This window comes from Pezoporus flaviventris, unplaced genomic scaffold (genome assembly GCF_033815535.1).
Source record: "Pezoporus flaviventris isolate CSIRO_AGI_PZ_B2104156 unplaced genomic scaffold, CSIRO_AGI_Pfla_v1 ptg000011l, whole genome shotgun sequence".
Lineage (NCBI taxonomy): Eukaryota > Metazoa > Chordata > Aves > Psittaciformes > Psittacidae > Pezoporus > Pezoporus flaviventris.
Window position 1 is genome coordinate 1,596,965 of NW_026892559.1, and position 23,344 is coordinate 1,620,308.

A 23,344-nucleotide genomic window follows, 5' to 3' on the forward strand; every position below is an offset into this window, starting at 1 on the left:
GCTGCATGGATTTAGATGCTGTTCTAACAGGATACTCCTCAACCTCAGGCTCCTGTTGTGGAGAAGGCAGGTACCATCCTATATCTCCAAGCAATTCTTTCCCACTCTTCCAGCAAGTGACAGGGGAAGCAGGGGCTGAAGAGCAGGATTATGAATATAATAATAACACAAGGCAGAAGAGATGGTCACATTCTTTATTTTCATTTTTAATCTTTAGCCATCAGTAAAATGAATGGGCAGAAAACAACCAACCGAACAGACAAAACCCACCTTAGCCGGTCATTTTCAAATATAAATAACTGTGGGACAACTGAAACTGAGCCAAAATAGAAAAAGGGAGTTTAAAAGACAAAAGTAAGCCTAGCTGCACTCCCTTTTCATAGTGTCAGTGAAGAGGAAGTACCATAACAAAAGGAAGCTATGGTTACATTTGATCAGACATTTATTCCAACAGGAGGCATGGAATTGCACTTTGATGAAAATGCCGAAGCGGAATCGAGTCCAGTGCACAGGGCACGTTGTGCACATTTAGCTGGATTTCTGCTGCAGCTCCTTCATTCTGTTCAGGGCACTGCCAGCTTGAAACCACTCTATCTGCGACTCGTTGAAGGTGTGGTTCAGCATGATTGTTTCTTGGCTCCCATTGGGATGCTTGATGATGCATTTCAGAGGCTAAAGGAAGAAGACAGATTTTATTCCCCCCCCCCTTCTCTTTCAAAAGGGAGCAAATTATTTGAATTCTCACAGGAAAATTCCTACATGTTTCCAAAGAGTTGAAAATGGAAAATTGTAGCTCAGGGTGGGTCTTGACATAGATCAGATACTGGGAAGAAATTCTGGGAAGAAATTTTTCCCTGTTTGGGTGGTGAGGCCCTGGCAGAGGTTGTCCAGAGAAACTGTGGCTGCCCCATCCCTGGCAGTGTTCAAGGTCAGGTTGGAGAGGGCTTGGAGCAACCTGGTCTAGTGGAAGGTGTCCTTGCCCATGGGAGGGGGCTGGGACTGGATGAGCTTTGAGGTCCCTTTCAGCCCAAACTGTGGTCCCAGTTCCTTGCAGGGAACACGGGTGCTTAAGGCAGCAAGTCCAGGAATTCACACCACCATACCAGGGTTTCTCATACCTGTTCAGAATAATGCACTCTGAGTCTGACTTGCTCTCCGGCCCCCTGCACCGTTAGAGTCAAGCTCCTCACATGGCTGCCTGGCCACACTGCCCAGCAGCACCTGTGCTGCCTCTGGCCCCTCCTGACATCCTTCCCCAGTACTGGCACATCCCTGCCCATGGAGTGCAGTGAGAAGTTACCTTCCCAGGTGCAAAGTCTGCCAGCCCCACGATGCTGAGCTTGTCCACAGGATGAATCTTGTTGTAGTCCGCTGGGTCAGCAAAAGTGAGAGGCAGTAGACCCTGCTTCTTCAGATTGGTTTCTGCAGAGAACAAACCACCAAGCACACTTGTAACAACACACTGCAGCAGATCAGAATTACTTTCTGGCACTCAGAGTAGCGTTCCAGCAACAGTTACTATCTTTGTAGTAAAATCAGGATCTCCGCTGTTTGTGTCACATCTAACTAGATCCACAAGAGGATTCCTGACCAGAGGGACCTCACCATTTATCAGGAGGTAGAGTCTGTGCCCAGAGGTGTTGACAGTGGGGCAAGGTAAACACCACTTCCACGCAAACCAAATACATCCTGTTTACACAGATCACAGGGGAAATGTGACTCACCATGGATCCTGGCAAAGCTCTTGGTGATGATGACCCTGCCCCCCAAGTGACGTGGCTCCAAGGCTGCGTGCTCTCGGCTTGATCCCTCACCATAGTTTTCATCCCCAACAACTGCCCATTTGACACCCATTTTCTGTGACAAACGAAAGAGATTTGCATTTCTGCAGTCACTCAAGTGAGGAATTAACAATAAATATCCACCCACACATCTAATTCCAGTGCTGCACTAGTGATGTAGCTGTGCTATGACACCTTCTCCCAGAAGGTTCCCTTTGGGATTAACTCAGCCTTCTTTAAAATTAGCTTTTAAAATGGAAGGGGGGGGGGAGTGTATGGGTATTCAGGCACTTGCACATCTTCTTGAAACTGGGGGCATCACTCCAAGTTTGAAAGCAAGTGACAACCAAATATTTCCCAACAGCCACTTTAACGCTTCCAACAGACCAAAGCAAATCTTTGCTGCCACCTTTCTTTCCATGGTCCTATGTCAGAGCTGCACTCACACCAGCCATGATCCCTGCTCTACTTCTGGAAGCAATGAAGAAAATTTTAACTTCTGTCTACTGGAAGAAGCAATCTGAGACTCCTACCAAGCTGTCCAGAGGGTAAAAGGACAACTTCAGATTCTAAGCCAAGCGTTAAAGAATGAAGAGGACAAGATTAGAACATATTTAAACATTAGACTAGTCACAGGTTAAATGCTCCAAGAGGCAAGATTTAGTCCCACTCTGATGACACCCACGCCTTCTGAGGCGTGCACATGCCTAGAAGAGTTCCTCCCCTTCTGTCTATTATTATATGTGACCCTCTGGGTCACAAGACCCTCTTCCCTATAGCAGGCAGGGACAGAACCACCTACAGGAACTGCGATCATCAGAGGAAGAAGACCCAAGAAAAAGCCTCAAAGCTGAGTGAATCACAGCTGCTGTTACTTCAGAGCTGGAGGCTGAGATCCTCAGTCTTGGCACAGGCTGCCCAACATGTAAACATCCTCGTAAAACAGGATGCATCAGGAGAAAGCCTCACCTTGTAGTAACGGGCTGTGTCTGGGACTGGGCCAAACTCCTGGGTTAAGGCGTTCCTCACAGAGTTGGCTTTGCCATTTTCAATGTTGATGGCGCCGATGAGTAGGTTGTTGGAGATGTTGTCCAGATGGCCACGGAATTTGAGCCACGGTCCGGCTGCAGAAATGTGGTCAGTGGTGCACTTGCCTTTTACCTAAAGGGCAGTAAGAGAGAAGAATGTCTTAGGATGCATCAGTGACTTGACCCTTCCTCAGTACTTTCATTGTGAAGAATCCTCACTTCTCCTTTAAAGGCACAAACCCAAGACAACTGCATCTGTTACAGAATGATGGCACTCTTAAGGCAGAACACAATGGTCATTCTGCATGCGCTGGGTAGGGAGAACATCCTTTGTTCCAAAGGGTAAATCACAAAAACAAGCTTAGCCATGACACCTCCCTGCCATGTCCTCTCCTCTCTCAGCAGCGGGTTCTGCAGGTACAAAATGCAATTAAACCCTTCTTGCTACAGCTCAGCGTCCCTGCTGGGGGAGTCCAGCAAGATGCCAAGTGTTTCCTCTAAGTTTCCAAACTGCACATAAGCCTCCTCAGCTTGTAAGAACAGAATTCCCAACCAGAGATAATGGTCTTCCAACTGGTAAGTGCCAGGGTGCTTGCAAAGGAATTGCTTGTGTCAAGCACAGCTCAGTATGGCCCTTTAGAGTACCTGTGGCTCTGTGTACTGAGAATCAGCAATGTCCCTGAAGGCCAGTTCCTAAGGGACTGCATTTCAGAACCAATCACTGTATTCACTGAAGCTTTCATTCTGGTAACTCACCACAGGCAATGAAGAGAAACCCTTGTCTTCATTAAGAGACTGAAATGCAATGTTTAACTATTGTGAAGTAATTTTATATAAAATGGGAGGAGAACACACATACTGATGGATGAGAAGTTCTTAACTACCTCATTTCAGATAAAACACATCGTACAACAGTCAGGTATTTATTAGAGATGCCAGTTAAAGGACCCACCCACCTTTCTACTGCAGATTGTAACTGGGGCAAATTCCACAGCCTGCATGGTATGGGTAGGATCCTATGACATCGTATAACAAGCTTCATTTTTCACAGCACTAGCTAACCACTAGCCCAAAGGAGAAAAGTCTCTTAGTTATAACAAAAAGAAGCATCAGAAGGAAACACCTGGGAGGAAAATCCTTGATTCACTTCCCACAGAAATGTGGTTGTAGGGGAGGGAATCGCAGATAGCTCAAAGGCACATCCAAAGCTTCTTGCAATTGATGTGCAACCCCCTGTCTGAGCAGTCCTGTCATAGCTGGTGTTCCACCACTACACTACTGACCTTGATGAGGATCAGCATGTCTTCAAGATCCTTGCCATCCCACTTATCAAAGGGCTCAAGGAGCTGGAGACGCTGGCTGGTGGGGCTCACATCCACACGCTGCCCACTGCCATCCTTGGGAGGGTACTGATAGGTGTCCTGGCCTGGATCAAATGCCTTTAAAAACAAGAAAGGAAAATCATCAGACTCAGCCATTCCCAACAGCACATGAAGAGAACCAGCCAACACAGACAACTGCATCTGTTCTAGCTTTAACCCTAAGAAGGAGGTCACTCCATGAAGTTCCCTTACTACATATAAAACACTAATAGTGAAAGGCCTTCCCCCTGCCCCGCTCCGCTCCACCTCCAGACCCAGCAGTTACCATCTTGGGCAGCTCATCTGCATCAGGTGCTTCTAGTTTAAACTTCTTCCCATCTGTTCCTGTCAGGTAATCTGTCTCAGGGTTAAATTTTAGAGTGCCAGCAATGGACAGGGCTGTAACAATCTGAAAGAACAAAAAGACACATTTAAAGACATATTTTACTCCTCATCTCTTAATTTGAAAGTCCTATACCCAACAGTCCCAAAGCCAGCAGCCAAGCTACAAACCAAGCTAAACTGGGTCTCTTTTACAGGCAGGGGAATTAGCTCCCTGACACCCTAAACTATTCCATGACCCCTACTTTGCCTATTTCTTACCTCTGGAGAGGTCACAAATGCGTGAGTCTCTGGGTTGGCATCATTGCGACCTGTGAAATTCCGGTTGTAGGATGTAACTATTGTGTTTTTCTCTCCTTTCTTGATGTCCTTCCTGTGAAAGAAAGGACCATGCTCACAAATCCAAAGGGAATACTGCTTCTAGACGTCTCACTTGCTAAAATCCCCCAGCTTAGTTTTGGTAGCAATCCCTGTCTTTTGGAGACATGAATCAGTGCCTGGACATGTTTTCCTCCCTTAAGCAGAGGCTCAAAACCAAGTCAGACACTGACTCCTGGAGTAGGTTTCATAGCCCATATTGTGCACTGTTGAACTATTTAAACAACAGCCAATGAAGTACATTCATTGCCTTTGGACATCCCACCACTAGCAATGACAAAGCCACTTGAGTATATGTCTCCCATCCCTTCTATTGGGAATTTTCCTCCCTGCCACTCCAATGACTGAAATTGGACCAATTTACTTTTCCTATTTTAAAAGGACCATAAAAACTCCAGTCCACCCTCTCACAGATAACAAATCTCACCCCATTTTTTGCCTATGTAAGAAGTCTCCAGGTGTAGCCATTGTGCAGCTTCACTCATCTAAAGGCTCAGGGTAGACCTGCAGTGTTTGATTCCTCCTCCTCCAGTGTGTAGCAGACAGCTATGGCAAATGGGGTTTTGAGCATTTAATTTTTAATTCCTAGTGTGTTATTTTTACAACGGGATTTCACTCCACAGAGCACTTCAGGAGCTAAAAGATACACAGCTAGAGTGAGGTCTTGCACTTTACCTGTCCCACTGGCCAATGCATGGCCCACAAGCGTTGGCAAGAACCAGTCCTCCAACATCGCGCAGGATTTTTGCCTGAGGGCAAAGAACAATTTTGTTACTGGTAGAAAGCCTGGAATAAGTTCCTGGGGTTGCTCTTTCAGGGGAAGAGGAGGCCAGTCTTGAAAGTGTCACCTGCTTGCACTTTGGTTAAGCAAATCACCACAGAGAAGTATTGTTCCTTTTTCCTTGAAACAGAGAAAATTCACCTCCTTGTTTCACTTGCACGTTTTGAGTCACTTTTGTAAATACATGGGGGCTGATCCCAGTGAAGCTGTAAGTTAACGCTGGGGATGAGCACAGGATGACTTGCCAGGATGATCCCATTCACTACCTACTTCAGATTGAGCAATGCAGCTACCCACAGACACTTGACTGAAGGGCAGCATCTGGTCTGATTGGTATCGCACACACTTCCTGTCTGCATAAGGAGAGGACTGGTGACCATGCAGGAGGTGTGTGTTCCTGCTCAGTCTGTTAAGCAAACAACTCTATTGAGAGAGCAGCTGTTAAAGAAAGGTATGACTGTAGACTTGGTTGGAGGAGGCACTAAGCATTGGATGGACGCGTCCACATACAAAGACTTGGTCCCCACGCTGTGACAAGCATCTTAACATTTACTAAGTATCAGAACTAATTAAAACATGATTTCCTGCACAGGATAGGGAAGAAAGCAGGTGAAGGTTCCTTTACAGAAACATTCATTTTAAATCAAATACGAGTTTTGCCATAAGTTTAGTCTAAAATGGGAACCACCTTCCAATAAAAGGGCATGCTCACATCCTAAACTGTTCTTAAAGGAGAAGACTGGATTGCAGGTGGGTACTAGCCCATCATCAACCATGGCCACCCACAGAGCCCCAGGAGCATGAGGCATCCCTTGCTATACATACTGTTATCTCCTCAGGGGCCCAGCTCCTGGTAACTGTCTCAGCTTTGCCCAGTTCCAACCCCATTTGTATACGCCCAGGTAGTAAAGTTAGCAGGTCAAAACACCGTCAAGGTGACAACAGGACCCACAGACATCATAACACACCAGTAATGGCACTTATCTAGTGATAAGTGAGGACAAGGTTTTTAACTTTGGTTTGCATTAGTTACTTCTGGACTCATGAGTACTGTTTTGGAAGAGAGTTTAACACCTAAGTGTAAAGAGCAGCCATACTCACATAACCATCTCTTTCAATGGTGGCACGGATCTGCTCTGAGCCTGGAGTGATTGTGAACTTAGATTTACACTTCAATCCATGTGCTAGTGCCTGTTTTGCCACTGCTGCAGAGCGCCCCATGTCCTCATAGCTGGAGTTGGTGCAGCTGCCAATCAAGCCTGTGGTGTTTGACAGAAACAAGGAAGTGGTTACTGCAGGCCAGGTTCTAGGAAGTTTCTGCCTGACCCATTCCTCAGCAGAAAAAACAAGGGACAACTGCCTTTTCTGCTGACAAGTAATCTGAAGCTGTTTCAGGACTAACATTGCCAAGCCTCCCAGCAACATACTGTGGTCACAAGCAATCCCTTGGCCAGCTTTGGAGGTTGCACAGTCAGAACACACTATCCGGTCACTAGTCTGGTTATTGTTTTACAAGATCCAAGTGTCATCTGCTTGCACTTTGGTTAAGCAAATTAACACAGAGAAGTATTGTTCCAAAGACGGAAAAGGCTTCAATCAAGAAATGGAAGAAATGATGAAAGGAAAGCATCCTTTGTCACAGTATGAAGACCACATGAGGGCATACTGTGCCATCCTGACAGCATTTTTGTGCTGACCAGCAAAATAATAAATTCCCTTTCAGTTACCTCAAATCCATGCAACAGACTTTCAACAAAGGTGCTCTTCAACCAGTAATGTTCAACCCAATCATTCAAAAGTTTCCAAGAAGGAAAATACACTTGTCTGCCTCTTGAGATTCAAATCCCTCCAGCTATCCCACATCTCATCCCACACACATGGCCCAGGGGGTCACTGCTCTTCCCAGCAAATTCATACAGCTGTGAAGAGATGACACTGCGGCAAAGTCAAAGGACATACAGCAGTAATTAAAGGGTTAGATCCCAAGCTATGTGACCAACAGCTTATCCCAAGACAGCAACATTTATGCCACAAGGATGAAGGCAGAGGAAAGAGCAAATGCTACCCACCAACTCTGATATCAACAGGCCAGCCCTCCTTTTCTGCCACAGCACCAATATCTGACACAGGGTGCGCCAGGTCTGGTGTGAAAGGTCCATTGATATGTGGTTTCAGCTTTAAGAAACAAAGTCAGAAATTACAGGAGCCAAGAAAAACCCCAAAACACAGCAGCAAATAAATTCCTTTCATAGCTCTACCTAGAAGCTGTTTAAATAGGATTCTCAGACACCAACACCAGCAGCTGTCAGTGAAGCAGACCTAAACATTTTTCCTATGTTCTAGCACAGCACCAGCAGTGTCATGTCAAACTCCCAGTTTGGTCCTCATTCACACAAAGCAGAGTCACACTACAACATGCAAGACAGGCAAGCAGGAAGGAAGCCTTACCTCACTGAGGTTGATTTCTATCACCTGGTCATAATGACAACCAGAATCTGGTACCAAGTGTTGCTTGAATTCATCTGCTAGTGCAGCTATGTCTGGAATAAGAAAGAAGGGAGATCTGAAAAGCGTAGTAAATACGAGGGAAAAGAAAAAGCTTGGAACAACTAAACACAGGAACTCTACCATATAACTTCCCCAGCCACTTCATCTACAAACTCCCTGCTTGTATCAGATGACCTACAGGATCCTGCACGGCCAGAAGTCACCATGAACACCGTTGTAGGAGGATGCTGCTCCCAGAACACACCTTCACTTGAACCTGTGCTTCTACCCACTTCAACCCCCAAACCCTCTTACCAGCTCTCCCAGTCTTGCCCAAGTATTTCTTCATCCGGTCATTGTAAGGGAAGATGGATGTGGTAGCTCCAATTTCAGCCCCCATGTTACAGATTGTTGCCATTCCTAGAGTAGGAGTGGGAGAAGAGACCACAGGGTCAATGAGGAAGTCCAAGGGCACACAATCCTCCAGAAGTCAGTCCATGGAAAAGACAGAGAAGCCAAGAGAGATGAGGGCATTAGCAACAGAAACCTAAATCCACAGCAGAGGAAACGCTGACTACCTAACGGCTGGCTCAGCCTGTCACATTTCTGTGCCTGCAATCAGACTTTTCTGCATGCAAGGAGCTGAAAGCTACACTGATTCTTGCAGATACTGGAAGTGATGACAGGGACCCAAACCCCTGTCTGCACTGAGCACCAAATATGTTTACAGCAGTGAGCAGCATCTCTGCTACCTGCAGTGAGTGTCCCATCCCTCCCTACCATGTCCCTTTACTGGAAGAGCCAGAAATCTGTGAGAAATTTAATGGGTTGAATAAAAAGTGTCCAGTGACAGAACACAACAAAAATACTCAAACCATCTTCTCATGCCAGTGGGATCACCCATGCATTTCAAGGACACAGCAATGAAGCTCTTGTTTTACATTTAATGACCTAGCAGCAGGTATCACAGGTCAAGTTCTTCTGATTTCAAAGAGAAATCCCAAATTACTCTCAGTTTTTTCAAAGTTGTAGCCAAGCCATGCAAATGGAGAAAAGCCCAGCTTGAAGGCTGCACTCCAAGCCAAAGGAAGGGACACTTCTCATAATCCAGTCCTAACTAACATCATTACAGACCACAGGTTCAAATTCAGCACCCAAGACCCACAGTTAGCTCATGTAAGACTCCATGTTACAAACTGCTGCTTTCTGGTCATCCCTCTGCCCTGCTTTTCTAAAACTGATCTTCTCTAGCAGCTGTCACACATGTATTCCCTTCAACATGTTTCTTCCCTCTACTGATGACCTTTTTTAGGCTGAAATGAAAATGTCATCTTCATCTCTGACTCTCCACTCTCCAAGCATATGTGGGAATACTTCCACCTTACTCTCACCCTGATGCACGATCTTACAGGACTCTTAATGATTAACCATTCGGTGTTCTCAAAGTCACAAGAAGATTTAATGGAGAGAGGTCACTTTCTCACCAAAAAGGAGTGGTATTTTGTTATTCTACTCTCACCCACTCTCCCAGTTTGACGTGTACTAATTGTCTGGCCAGGCTAAGGGAGGACATTTAGTACTTCTTGCCTCATTCCGTTCCCAGCCTCCACAGACAACTCAACACTCACATCCAACACCATTCCACTCAGATAAGAGATTTGCATTGCCTCACCAGTGCAAGAGATTGAATCCACACCAGGCCCGTGGTATTCAATGATGGCGCCTGTTCCACCCTTGACAGTGAGGATGCCAGCCACTTTCAGGATCACATCTTTAGGAGAACTCCAGCCTGAAAGCTTGCCAGTCAGTTTTACACCGATAACCTGAACAACAACAATGGAAAAACATAAAATACTGACACCATTTCCTTTCAGCAGTCAAAACAACGCATCAGAATTTTTCCAAAGAATGTGGGTGGTCACAATAGCAAAGAACAGAAAGTCCTGAAGTAGCAGAACGCATGCACAAGGGCTGAAATCACTGACGGGGCCAACTCAGGGGAGATCCCCACTCACCTGTCTCTCTCAGTCCCTGAATAAAAAGGCTGGAAATGGAAACTCAGAACTACCAATGAATCACAGACCAGCTGTCTGAGCCAGTGTGGGGTTACAAACAAGACTAGAATGGTATATAAATATAGTGCCTGAAAATTCATGTTTCTTATACATCTTATATCTCACCCTTCACGTTGAAGATTAGTATTCCTTCTACTCCTACCTTTGGGCACTTCAGTTCCCAAGGGATTCCTGCCATGACATCTACGGCATCAGCTCCACCCACACCAATGCAGATTCCTCCCAGGCCACCTCCATTGGGGGTGTGTGAATCTGTGCCGATCAGCATAACCCCAGGGTAGGAGTAGTTCTCCAGGATGATCTGAAAATAAACATGGATTGTTTGCTTGCTTGCTTGTTTGTTGGGAAAAAAGGGAGAAGACAGCAAGAAAGAAGACAGGAATAATAATCTAGATCAGTTTGCATTTGCGGATTTCAGGAGCAGCGAAGTATTTCACAGAATCATAGAATAGTTAGGATTGGAAAGGACCTTAAGATCATCAAGTTCCAAACCCCCTGCCATGGCCAGGGACACCTCACACTAAACCATATCACCCAAGGCCTCGTCCAACCTGGTCTTGAACACTGCCAGGGATGGAGCATTCACAACCTCCGTGGGCAACCTCTTCCTTTGCCTCACCACCCTAACAGGAAAGAATTTCCTCTTTGTATCAAATCTAAACTTCCCCTGTTTAAGTTTTAACCCGTTACCCTTTGTCCTATCACTACAGTCCCTAATGAAGAGTCCCTCCCCAGCATTTCTATAGGCCCCCTTCAGATACTGGAAGGCTACTATGAGGTCTCCACGCAGCCTTCTCCAGGCTAAACAGCCCCAACTTTCTCAGCCTATCTTCACATGGGAGGTGCTCCAGTACCAATTTCCAGAACCAACTAAAACCAGTTTCTATTTGGTTTAGACTGGAAATTCACTTCTGTTTCAAGCTCCTTGTGGAGGATGTAATGACACAATGAGGTACCAAGTCTCAGTCCCAGAACAGTAAGAAAACTTAGAAAGCTATCTCCATTTTTTCACTGGAAGACTCTTTTCCTCCAGTTTAGGCTTTTGCCAAGATGTCACCTTTGTTAGGGCTCAAGAGTCTTGTTCCTTAGTCTCCACACCCTTAATCAACTTGCTGAGCAAGCCAGTTCACCTATCCAATGCTAGTGAGACCTTTCATAGTCTTCATGCTCACATACCAGTAGAATACCAACAGGCTCCTCCAAACTGTGCTGCCAGCCAAAATCTAATCACCCAGAAGAATCCCTCACAAATACACCAAGAGGCCAGCCTTCCCTTATTGCTGCTATTGATTCCACACAAGACTCTTCAACTATTAACAAAACCACAAAACAGTTCTTTCATTTAAAATGGTGATTTTTCTATGGTAGCAACACAGTATAAAACTCAAGCTAATGAAGTTCTCACTCCATATGTGCCATACCAACATTATGGACTGCCCTTCTGGGAAGCACAGAACTTGGAGCATATGCATCACACAACAGCTTGGGCAGAACTAAGGTGGCCCTCTATTGAGAAGACCCAAGGGTTTGCTTCTAGTACTTCCAGCTTCATTTGCTTGTAGCTCACATTTGCATACTTGTGCCAAGAAAGGTCACTTTCAAGGTCTCACTTTGCCAGAGCTGGACTCTGAAGGTGTACAACACAACCAGTTTTCTCCAGCCAGAGAAAGTCTGCCCCAGGAAAGCTGGTAACCACAGCACAGAGCTATGTTGCCACGTGACAGATGTTACAAGTGGTTTCAGAGCACAGACGACCTGAGGTGTTCCCACAGTCTTTTGGAGAGTTCACCTCTTCTGTTTCCTTTCTCTGTTGTATCACACCAAAGTAAGGTAACCTTGTTTTTTATCTCAGAAAACGTAGCAGAAAGCTCTTAATTGTACTTAGTCACAATTTGTCTGCTGAAAAGATGTTTACCAATTATCCATTCTCTTCTCCACTCCTTTTGCTTCATGGTACACCTCAGATTTGACTGCCTGCACTCAGAGGAACCACTTAAAATGCCTACTAGACCCACAAAGCAAGTCAACCAAGAGCAAGTTATGGAAATCCTGTCAGAGGTGTTGGTTTTAAAGAACAAAAAGCCTCATTAAGTGGTATGTTATCCTGGACAGTCCTGTTCTTTTATGATGCAAGCGCTGTAATAACAGAACCTCAGATCTGGAAACCACTCTGCATTTTATTCAAATTCACGTAGCAACTCCTTACGTGTTGCCATTCTTGAGTACCTAAAGTAACCTGCTCTGTTTGGTGCCCTCACATACCCTCCTGGTTTATATGGAAAAAAGTGCATACAAAATAACCCTAAAAACCCCTATGTTCCCAAAGCTGCTTTCCTTACCACATTAGCCCTGTGCAGCCAGCTTCATGGCATCACCTTACTGTCCCAATCATACCAAGAGGAGGCAGCCCACAAGCAGTTATGATATTTCAAGCATCTATGATTCACATGACACGCTGTTGGCACTACCTAATCACGCATCAGGTTACAGGTTGACCAAAATAACCTTTCAGAAAACCACTGATGTCAAGATAACCAAGAGAGGGCAAGCAAGAAAACTCGCCCACCTCAAGGAAAGAAAGTTGTTTCCCCAAACTGGTGACATTCTCTAAGGGTGTGCACCTCAGGTCTTCTCTTCACCATAAAGTAAAGGAGCCACTGCATGTTCAGAGATTGTAAACATATACACACACACTTTACCTGGTGAATGATTCCTGACCCAGGTTTCCAGAATCCCACTCCATACTTGGCACCAGCCGTTGCTAGGAAGTTGTACACCTCCTTGTTTATGTCCTGTTCACACAGGGAAATGCAGAGCATTAGTAGCACATTTTCTTCCTCCATACATCAAGAGCTCATTCAAACACATTCCCTTCTCTCTCATGCCTGTCTTTAGTTTGCTCACAGTTCTGTAGCAGCTAGAGGGACTCCTAAACCCAAAAAGGATCAAGACTGCTTGCCAGTCAGTTGTAACAGCCCATTTAATGTCATCCAACTTGTAGCTCTACTAAAGCATTTTTAGTTTCCAGTTCCAAACAGCACAAGGAAAATCCTGCCAATAATGCATTAAAAAATGCTCTGCTCATTTCTTGTCTTCTCAGGGTGCTGGGTATTTTAAAAACTTGTTTTCCTCTCTTCTTCTACCCCCTGCTTCCTTCTCTATCAGCTGTTCCTTTTGCTTTACAGATGCTTTGCAGACATTTCAAAGCACTGAGAGAAGCATTTTGGCTTTATTTTCACAGATTAAGAAATGGAACTGAAAGCTGCTCTCTGCTAGGGGAGTCAGTGGGTGTCATTTCTCATTCCACCAAGGCTGCTGTCTAAGACTCACACAATGCTGCCTTTCTTGCTGCACTATCACCATTACTGGTGGAGGTCACACCGTGAAAATTGCTTGTGAGAATAACCAGGGTTGCCAAGGAAGTATGACACTATTATATCCTGATAGCTCTTGGCAGAGGAGTGGCAGAATAGATAAGATAAGCACTAGGAGAGAGTTTCTTAACAGACTGTTCTCATGCAGCTACCCTTTGGAATAAAGAGAAAGGGAAAACTGGAGATAATGGAAGAATTGTCTTAGCACACATTTGCTGAAGTTTCCCATGAGGCAGCAGCAGTTCTTTAAGCCTCCTTTTCCACTGGGAGTCGGGTCACTTCACTCTGTTTGTGCATCCCTCCCCCAGTAAAGCACGTTGATGTGCCAGGAGCAGATCCAAACCACCCTCTGGCCTGCCAGCATTCATTGTGTGCCAACTGGCAGCAGCAGAACTGAGTCAGAAGGCGGCAGGACCTTTACTTGTTCTGCTCAGAGTGGATGGCAAAGGAGGGGCTCAGCCCAGCTCAGGGCTGCAGCGAATATAATTGCACTACAGAGAACAAATAAATGCAGAAACAGGGGGAAGGGGAGGACAGGAGGTGAAGGGAAGACAAGAAACTGTTTTATTTGCCAAGTCCAAATTCTTAATTGCACAACTTGGGCACAACTTAGGGTTGAGACAAGTGGAGTGAGAACTCCCCAAATTCACTCCTCAGCGGTACAGTGGCTTTACTATGGCCTGAAGGAGGAAGCCAGAAGCAGTTACTTCAACATCAGGAGTACCTAGAAATAGGTATGAACTGAAATCTTAAAATGCAACTGAGCCCCCCCAAACTGTTTACTGTTTGTAAATGTTGGTATCAACACCCAAGGCACAATTCCTCCTGGCTCTAACAGTGGACTTTAGCTTGGTCTACCTGGAGTAACAAGATTTCCCCACCTCCCTACTATGCTCAGAGCATGCTGCTCCTCAGCCAATGCATTTTGGTATGTAGGACAGAGGTGAATGTGTCTATATTTAACAGAAGCCCCTATGGAGGAATAAGCAGTAAAACAGTAAGTGGGAACTTTAAAAAGGCAGTGAATCAGCAGTTTCGCAACCACCACATTGAAACTCCCAAGTAGAAAACATCCTCCATGCTTCCATACACATTTATACCTACCCTCACTAGCCCTGAAAGCTGCACGTGCTTCAGTTAGCATTCTTCAGCTAATCTCTAGCAAAAAGTTTGGGAAACAAAAGTAGCTATTTGCTCCCTCCTCACATAAGACACCAGTGCAATGCAGATGCATGTTCAGGATTTTTTTCACACTCCCATACTGTGGCATGAAGAGCATAACTATATAGAGAAATCTGTCTTCCTTTTGTCTCCCTCTGAAATAAGATTTTTCCTCTCCCTTAGCTAAAATATCTTCTCACACTTCAGAACACACATATGATGCAGACTTCCATCATTAAATCCACCTTTTCCTACATTCATGGTCCATTAAACCATGTGATGATGACTCTCAGCTGAAAAATTCCCAAACATCCATTTACTCTGTTTCTTTGCTGCATCTGACCTGGCTACAGAACTGACCAACACAGGCAATGTTACCATATCTGATTCATGGCTGTCCTTCTGGGGGGAAAAAACTCAAAATGAAAACTCTTCCTTCGACTGGAAGGAGGCTTTCAAACAGAGAGAATTTACACTTCTGCAATAGTAACCTTGGCTCTTCGAAGATCATTTTCACCACCTGACTGGGCTTCAATGAGGTGATCACAGTGGATGGTGGAAGGCACAGCCACTTTTGGCAGCCCGCTGCTGATGAACTGTAGCATTGCCATCTGAGCAGTGGCATCCTGCATGGCCACACGGTCTGGCCGTAAGCGCAGGTAGGTCTTGCCCCGCTCGATCTCCTGCTTGGCTGGGTCATCCAGGTGTCCATATACAATCTTCTCAGACAAGGTCAGGGGACGGTCAAGCCTGGGGAGAAGAATTTTAGTATCTGTATTTTGTTTACTTCAACATTTGTCCTTCTAAGCATGTAACAGAATGCTTCTCTATATAACTGAGACTGTTAAGAACTAATAACACAGAAACCTGCATGTTCTTCTTGCAGCATTAACACTGGCTAAAACAAGGGCTCAGAAGAGAAAGTTCAGAAGTATATGGATTGATGTCACTTTATTGCTTTCTTTTATAACCTTCCTGTAGAGAAAAAGAAACGTTGACTCTGCTTGTTACTTGAGTCATACCTCAGGACAGCAAATGTGGAGGGGAAAGAGAGGTCAGACTTGATTTGCAAATACCAAATCCCACAGCAAGCAAGTACAGCTAAGCTGTTTCATGACCTCAGACCTTTCATCCTGCAACTGTATCAGTTGAGGGACCTATTTATGTCAGTGGTGAGACCTTCTGAGAAGTAATTAAGTAGAGACAATGGCGAGAAATGAGAGCTACCACATTTAACAACGGATGCAAAGACTGAAGGACATGTTATACAAATCACTGCTGAGGTAAATGGAGCAGGAACGACAACTTAGCAGGCACACAAGCCTCTATCAGCAGATTAAGGTCACTATGTTTACATACGCTACAAATTCCCACCCCTCCTTTCCGTGCCTAAGCCTACAGTAGAACACAGGAGAACATTGACTGTCAAAACAGTGCAGAGGAGTATTAGCCTATAATGACCACTGCCCACACACTGCTTCCCCAAGAAAGGAGCAAGGGCCAATGTGAAGGCTCCTCAAAGAGGGCATTAAACTAAGAGGACAGAGACATCTCTAACTCCTCCTCTGCACTGCCCTGTTTCTCTTCATGTTGCAGTGATTCATTGTAACCTTCAACCTCCCCACAGTGCCCACCACTATATGGGGACACTGTAACTCACGCTTCACTACATTTGCAACTGCCACTGCTCAAAGCTTCCCTCCCTACTAAATATTTCCTATGCCAGAACCCTGTGACATTTTTTTCCTTCTCTCCTGTCACTGCAGAGCTAAATTCTGCACACTGAGCCCTCCCCTGTTTCCTCCTCCACTCTTACCTCTTACGGACAATGTTGATGTTCTTCTCCAGCTTTTCATAATTTATGTGGTCATTAGGCTCAAAGTGGCTCATGGCCACCTTGGCCCGCTGGCAGAGGACAGGAGCAACATGGTAGCGTCGTATCCCGCTATTCAAGGCATGCTGGAAAAAGAAGAGTGTTAGTGCTGAAACCTGGCAGAATGAATTCCTATAATGTATCAATAAACCAATTGTTTTTCAATTGTTACTCCTGGGATTCTACAGCCTGAGACACAGGGAAATTGCAAAGGTTTCTAAAGGTACCCGATAAACATTTGATAGCACAATACTGCATATGATGTTAAAAAGTGAGGCACCAGGTTATATAGAATGGGTAGTACTTACTAAATTATTTTACATCTCTATCTATAGCACCAGATGCTTCATGCTTTCACTGAGAAATCTGCTTTCAGGCAACGATGAAATAACTCTTAAGCAAACACCAGTTTGCTATACTCCTGACACATTACAGCCATGGTGGAGAAAAACACATGGAGTTTCCAAAGCAAGCTGACATAGGTTTGTATTTCCTCACTGGCGTTGTGTTCATATAGAAGGTCTGGCAGGTGACACAATATGGGACCGAGTAGATACCAGTCTGTTCCAACACCATACACCAAGTTCTTTGTGCAGGGTCCGTGCATACTGTTACAAACCTGACTGTATTTCCACATAAGGTGAGCTGCATTTCAGTGCCAGGCAGTGACACGGATGTACATGCCTGGTCTATGGCACAATGCAGAGCAGGAGAAAGACAAGACACGGAACAAACATCAGCTTCACCAATCTGGCTGTGCAGATCTTACATGCTATTTACCTTCTCTCTCACAAAGGCATCCTCACCCTTCCTTTAAGAAAAGCCTTGCACTTGCCCTACAGGTGACAGCAAGACAGATGAACTATACTGTGAGCTAAACACAGCAGCAGCACACGATGAAAGAAAGCAAGTCCAAATTTCACTTGGCAGCCCTCACAGTGAAACAGTCCTGGAACATGGGAGAAGGGCAGGGTACAAGGAGGCACCTTTACAGTGCCCACGGTTAAAAGGCTCTCACGCAACTTTGAAAAATGAGACAGAGGGCAGCCTCCATAAAAACTTACAAGGATTTGGCACATGCATTTCTTACATCCTTTCAAAGTCTCGGTCATTAGCACTGGAAATCTGGAAACAGACTGAAGACAAGAGTTCAGGGTTCCTCCTCCTCCAGTATTACACTTAATCTTAATCCTGTTTTTTTTTATATTCATCCTTTACTTCAGCATTATGAGGTTTTCAAAAGTACAGGCTAATAAACACATCAGCACTGCCCTAAATATTCCTTTTGTATGTATGGTTGTAAATCAGCAAATATTCCTTATGCAGAACACAACTGCAGCACCTACCACTGCTTTTTGCATTGTCAAAAATGCTAGCCAAGTCTTTAAATCTGCTCATGCATTTTTAATTTTTCCTTGTAAATATTTTCCCAGTCTTCTTGTTGCCACCATTGAAAGCACTGCGTGAAATAATCCTGACCAATAAGACGTTACTGATTTTTATCCAAAACTTTTATTGTCCTTGTGATGACATTCGTTAGCATCTTACACGATAAAAAGTTGAGGAAACCCAGGCAAGATCACAATAGTCAGCAAACCAGCAATAAAGGTGCAGTTTACTTTTCCCCCCAACCAATCCTAAACTATTAGATATGCACCTTTTGGTAGGAGCAATACAGACCTGTAACAACTGCACGCCACTTGCGCTAAAGCATATCTGAAGTAAGTGAACATGGCAGTACAAGAGAGGGCACTGCTCCTCCAGGAATGCAAATCAAACCCAGTCATCAAATTTCACTGTGCTGCTCTTGAAGCTTAGAACTTCCAGAACGTATTCACACGTGTCAGAGCTGAGACTTTTCCTTCTTCCATCAGGAAAAACATTCCCAACAAACCAAACACTACCAGGCTTCTCATTGCTAAATGCTCTTTACCCAGTAGTCACATAACTCCTATGTTTGTTTTCTTCTGCTTCCCCCTTTTTCAACTTAAGCATTTACCCAGTACAATTAATGCTGTGGGAACGTCTTTATGTATCCACTCTCTTGTGATAATCTCCAACAGCTGGAGTGGCTGGAAAAAAACACTGAGGGATTTCATCACTGTTCATGGAAAAATAATCTCTTCACTAGACCAAGAAAGGCATTCTGATTTATTGCAGTAATTCCTTCTTCCCCTGCCCCAAAAGAACCCTGTAACACAACTGACCAATGGAGTTCCTCCTTGTCACCCAGTAAACTGAGAGCTAAATTTCACTGTAATTCAGTGTACGGAAGAACAGATTTGCAAATTAAAGTCATGGCAGAGGCTTCACAGCATTCTAGTCTTTCTTGGGACCAATGCCGATTATGATAAAAATCTGAAGCAGGGCTCTCCAAAGAGAGGTACAAAGAAGCTTTTCAGCTAAAATATTGCCAGTCTGATCATACACATCTTTATCCTTTTACTTCATGGGACGGCTCAATAAAACACAGTATTTATTCAAATACTATATAACTATTCAAACAGTAATCACAGATGTAGCAATGCAAAGTAGTCGATTTCTGCTTGACCACACCTTCAGGCTACCCAAGACAGGAAGGTGAGGGGAAGGATCCTGCCTGGACATGGAGACTGGCAAGAGAAATCTAGAAAACTGAAGGTCTGTTTCTGTGATGGCCAATAAGACTGGGGAAAAATAACCACCTAGGCCAATCGACTTCAGAAAATAAGAGAATATTTTTGTCTACAAAAGACTTTTAATAGATGCCCATTAAAAAGTGCTATCTTCAGTTTACTGGGAGCTGAATCTCACCCCACATCTCTACTCTGTCGGGAATTAATTTGATTCAGTATGGCTGTTGGCATGTTGGTGTCCAGCAAGCCTAAGGATCCATCACCAACAGTGAGCAACAGCATACACTGCCTGGTTCAAAAGTCTAATCTCTCCTCATAAAGAATCTACAACATATCACTCATTATGCTTGTTGATTCTGACTGTCCTTTTTCCTCTGCATCCTTAGATATGGGGGGGGGGGGGGGGGGGGGGAAGGGGCAGAACTATAAGATTAAGGAAAAGCCACAAGACTAAGTTTCCATTCTGTTCTGCCTCACTCTTTGCTGAAATAGTAGGTGGTTAGGGGGGCTTCTGTGGTGTTTTTTTACTGAGTAGTGAGAAGTGCCTTGAGATCAACAGCCGAGAAACAGAGCCAACAATCTATACATTTCCGCTTTTATCCAGGAACTGGCAATTTCCTGGGACTGATCATCCAGCAAACAACTGCCAAGTAATCTCCTCTCATCTGGCATTGAATCCGTTATCCCAGCTCCTGAGTGTCTTTAGTCAGATTGCAGCAGAAGAAATGGCAGTAATCATTACAGAGCTCCTAACTCTATCAGTATTCTGGCAGGTCCTTAAGAGACACAAAAACTCCAGCCTATTAAATGGGTGTAGTACTTCAACCCCAGCTGGCAACTAAGCACTCCACAGCAGCTCACTCACTGCCCCAGGTGAGATGGGGAGAGAACTGCAAGAGTAAAAGTGAGAAAACTTTATCTCACAGGTTGAGATAAGACAATTTAATAAGTAAACCAAAACAAGGAAATCATTCACCACTTCCTATCGGCAGGCAGGTGTTCACCCATCTCCAGGAAAGCGGAGCACAGTCATACATAGTGGTTACTTGGGAAGACAAACACCATCACTCCGAACATCCCCACCTTCCTCCTTCTTCACTCAGCTTTATATGCTGAGTATGATGTTATATGGTATAGAATATCTCTTTGGTCAGTTGGGGTCAGCTGTCCCAGCTGTATCCCACTCCCAAATACCTGTGCACCCCCAGCCTGCTTGCTGGTGGGGTGGGCTGAGAGGCAGAAGAGGCCTTGACTCTGGGAGCATTACTCGTCAGTAACTATAAAACCCCCGTGTTATCGACACTGTTCTCAGCACAGCTCCAGAACATCACCCCATACCAGCTACTGTGAAGAAAATTAACTCTAACCCAGCCAAAGTCAGCACAATGGATCATTATTTTTTAAATCTCTAAGAAAACCAATACTTATCTTTATGGACTTTAAAAGCTCATCTTGAAAAGCTAGCTACCTTGCATTTAGCTCACTACAGTAAATAGTCTAGATGCAACAGGAGTCTGAATTCAGAAACTAACTTACATTTCAGCAGCAAATATGACAGATAAGTCCGGTAAGCAAAAGCTCATGTTCAAAACAGTAGCAACTGTGCAACATGAACTCCTACCTGGGAAATCAGACCTAGATACACCAGCTGAAACGCAGAATGCCATTTTTCCTCATCCTCCCTGGCCTAAGAACACTGGCTAAGTTTTCAACATTCACTATGATTCAGCTTAAAAAAATAAAATCAACCCAGTGCAGTATAATCAAACTGTAAAAAAAAAAAAAAGCAGTGTGGTCAAATCAAATTGTAAATGCAGCCTGATTTTCTAGACCCACCTCTAAAGAGCAACCAAAATTAGGGTTCTGAAGACCAGTTTAGCTCTAGCCAGCACTGCTTTTTGCCAGCATGCACAAAGCCTCCCATACATCATTTCAGTACTTGCCTTCAATAACCCCTGATGCTTCAGATAGTTTATACAGTTTTACAGTGCTGCTGCCAACATGGCTCAAGAAATGGGATGCTACTAAAAGCATCTCTTATGCTTGACATGAAAAAGATCATGACCCTTTGAGGCTGAAATACTTTAAATAGGACAGTCATCCCAAACCAGGCTAATTCCGATTTATTTGCCTCAGAGGTAAGCTTCCTATGTAGCTCCAATTCCAAACCACTTCAGGAGATGAGTAGAACCAATGTTGATAACATATGCCATGGTCAATGCTGGCTCTATCACAGTGACTGGCAAGGTGAGTTTCATATTGATTCTTCTCTAGGCTGATACACACAGGCAAAAAAAAATGCGCCTCCTAAAGAGATCGCCTAGGATCATGTCTGACCATCACAGATTTAGTCTTACATGGGGGGACGGGAGGTGGGAACCCATATACTCTGAGCCCGATAATAGAAGACAGTCTCCTAGAATACTAAATTCCCCATGTTCCCTGTGCTAGCACAGCTTTTGTTTTCCATTATAAGATATTAACCTTAGCAAATGACTGCTTGTTCTCATGCCATGACACACAATGAGAACCAATTCATTATCCTGATAAAGGATTTGCCTTCATTTTATGAGTAGTCATTTCTGTTCCAAGGACAAATTAGAAGCTATTTAACAATTAAGAGTGAATATATCAAGTTAATTAAAATGGTGCTATTCTGAAACTTTTGCTTAAATTTAGAAAGCTATACTTTACTAAAACACCAACCTCTAAAGTAAGGAAGTAATATAAAACATGAAATAAGCTTTGCAAAAATACTCTGGAATACCAGAAGCCAAGTTCTTACTTCGGCTCCCTAAGAAAAGGGAAGATGTTGGCCAAGGTCACAAATGGCAAGGTGAGAAGCTAAACTGCCTGACTTCATCACACACTTTACTAAGGGGAGGACAGGCTTCATTATTGCTGCTTGCAGCCCTAGAAAAGAAAACCGTGTCCTGATATTTGCCTTCCAGGCTTTAAAGTATCACAACATCTTTATAATTCAGTACACATTAAGCACAATAATGTCCTGAGTAAGAGAACCTCTGTGGTGAGCTCATGTTGCAGGCAGATTTTTAGAGGTCATGATAGACAAGACTATGGGAATCACTGTCACTGTCTTGATAAAGAAAAAAAAAGGCAGTTTAAGTGCTTGTCCAGGCTGCTTTTTCAGTCCTCCTAGGTCCCGTTCATATAGAGACGCTGGCATCTTTTCCACCCGGGCCTCTGTCCGTATTAAAAGTATGGATTTTGAAGCAAAGTAGCCAAAGGAGAGCTTTCATGCTCATGCACACAACGGAAAGTCACCTTGTGCTGCTGCACGCTGATAACGGGCAGAAACAGCACACGAGAGGAAGAAAACGGCACGCCCTCGGGAAAGGCTTTTTATTCCCCCGTTAGGACCCCTGCCCTCACGCTCACCGCCCTGCCGGGCCCAGGGCTTGACACCAATCCCTCCCCGCCGGGGCGGGGGAGGTTGCGGGGACGCGGCCTGGCCCTGCCGCCGCGTTCACCTTGCGCTCACCTTGAAGGCCGGCAGGGCTAGGCGGCAAGGCGCGCCCTACCCCGGGGCTCGGGAGGCGGCCGAACTACCGCCACGGCCTCCCCGCCATTGTCATAGAAACGGAGCGCTGGTCCGCGCCGGGGACACGCTGACCTACCCGAGGAGGCGGGCATAGGCGGGGACAGGACGGATGGGAGGCTGCGGCCGCCCGGCGGCTCCCGGCGCTGCACCCGCCGCGGATCCCCGGCTGTGTCCGTCCATCCCTCCTCCCTCCCTCCCGCTGCCCTCCCGCCTCCGCCGCGCCGCTCACCCGGAGCCGAGCCGCCAGGACACAGTACGGCGCCATTTTGTTCACTGACAAAGATAAGGTCGCACCCCGATGGCGTCACGCGGCCATTTTGACACCTCCGGCGCGCAGGCGGGGTCGCCGCGGGGGCGGGGTCGCAAAGGTCCTGGCAGGGAAGTATCCGCGCCGAGAAATGGGTTAACGACCGCTACGCGGACGCTCCCGGGGCGGAGGGAGGTTAACAATGAAAAGAGTTTTTCCAACATCCCTCCGCCCACCGCGCTCCGGCTTTCCCTCTCGGGGCCGCGCCTTTTCAGTCGC

The 23,344-nt window shown here is 45.2% G+C and overlaps 1 protein-coding gene across 1 annotated transcript; it reads right to left on the reverse strand.

Annotated features, from left to right (window-relative positions):
* Positions 1-175: 175 nt before the first annotated feature.
* On the reverse strand, positions 176-23,188 carry ACO2 (aconitase 2). The gene is made up of 18 exons (XM_061450720.1): positions 23,048-23,188; positions 16,585-16,727; positions 15,260-15,518; positions 12,933-13,025; positions 10,376-10,534; positions 9,831-9,981; positions 8,474-8,578; positions 8,120-8,211; positions 7,741-7,846; positions 6,773-6,930; positions 5,566-5,639; positions 4,774-4,885; positions 4,457-4,579; positions 4,093-4,248; positions 2,751-2,942; positions 1,725-1,857; positions 1,301-1,422; positions 176-672 (listed from the first exon to the last, which is right to left on the reverse strand). Exons 1-18 carry the CDS (start codon positions 23,081-23,083, stop codon positions 529-531), a joined length of 2,358 nt encoding a protein of 785 aa, XP_061306704.1. The 5' UTR covers positions 23,084-23,188; the 3' UTR covers positions 176-528.
* Positions 23,189-23,344: the final 156 nt, after the last annotated feature.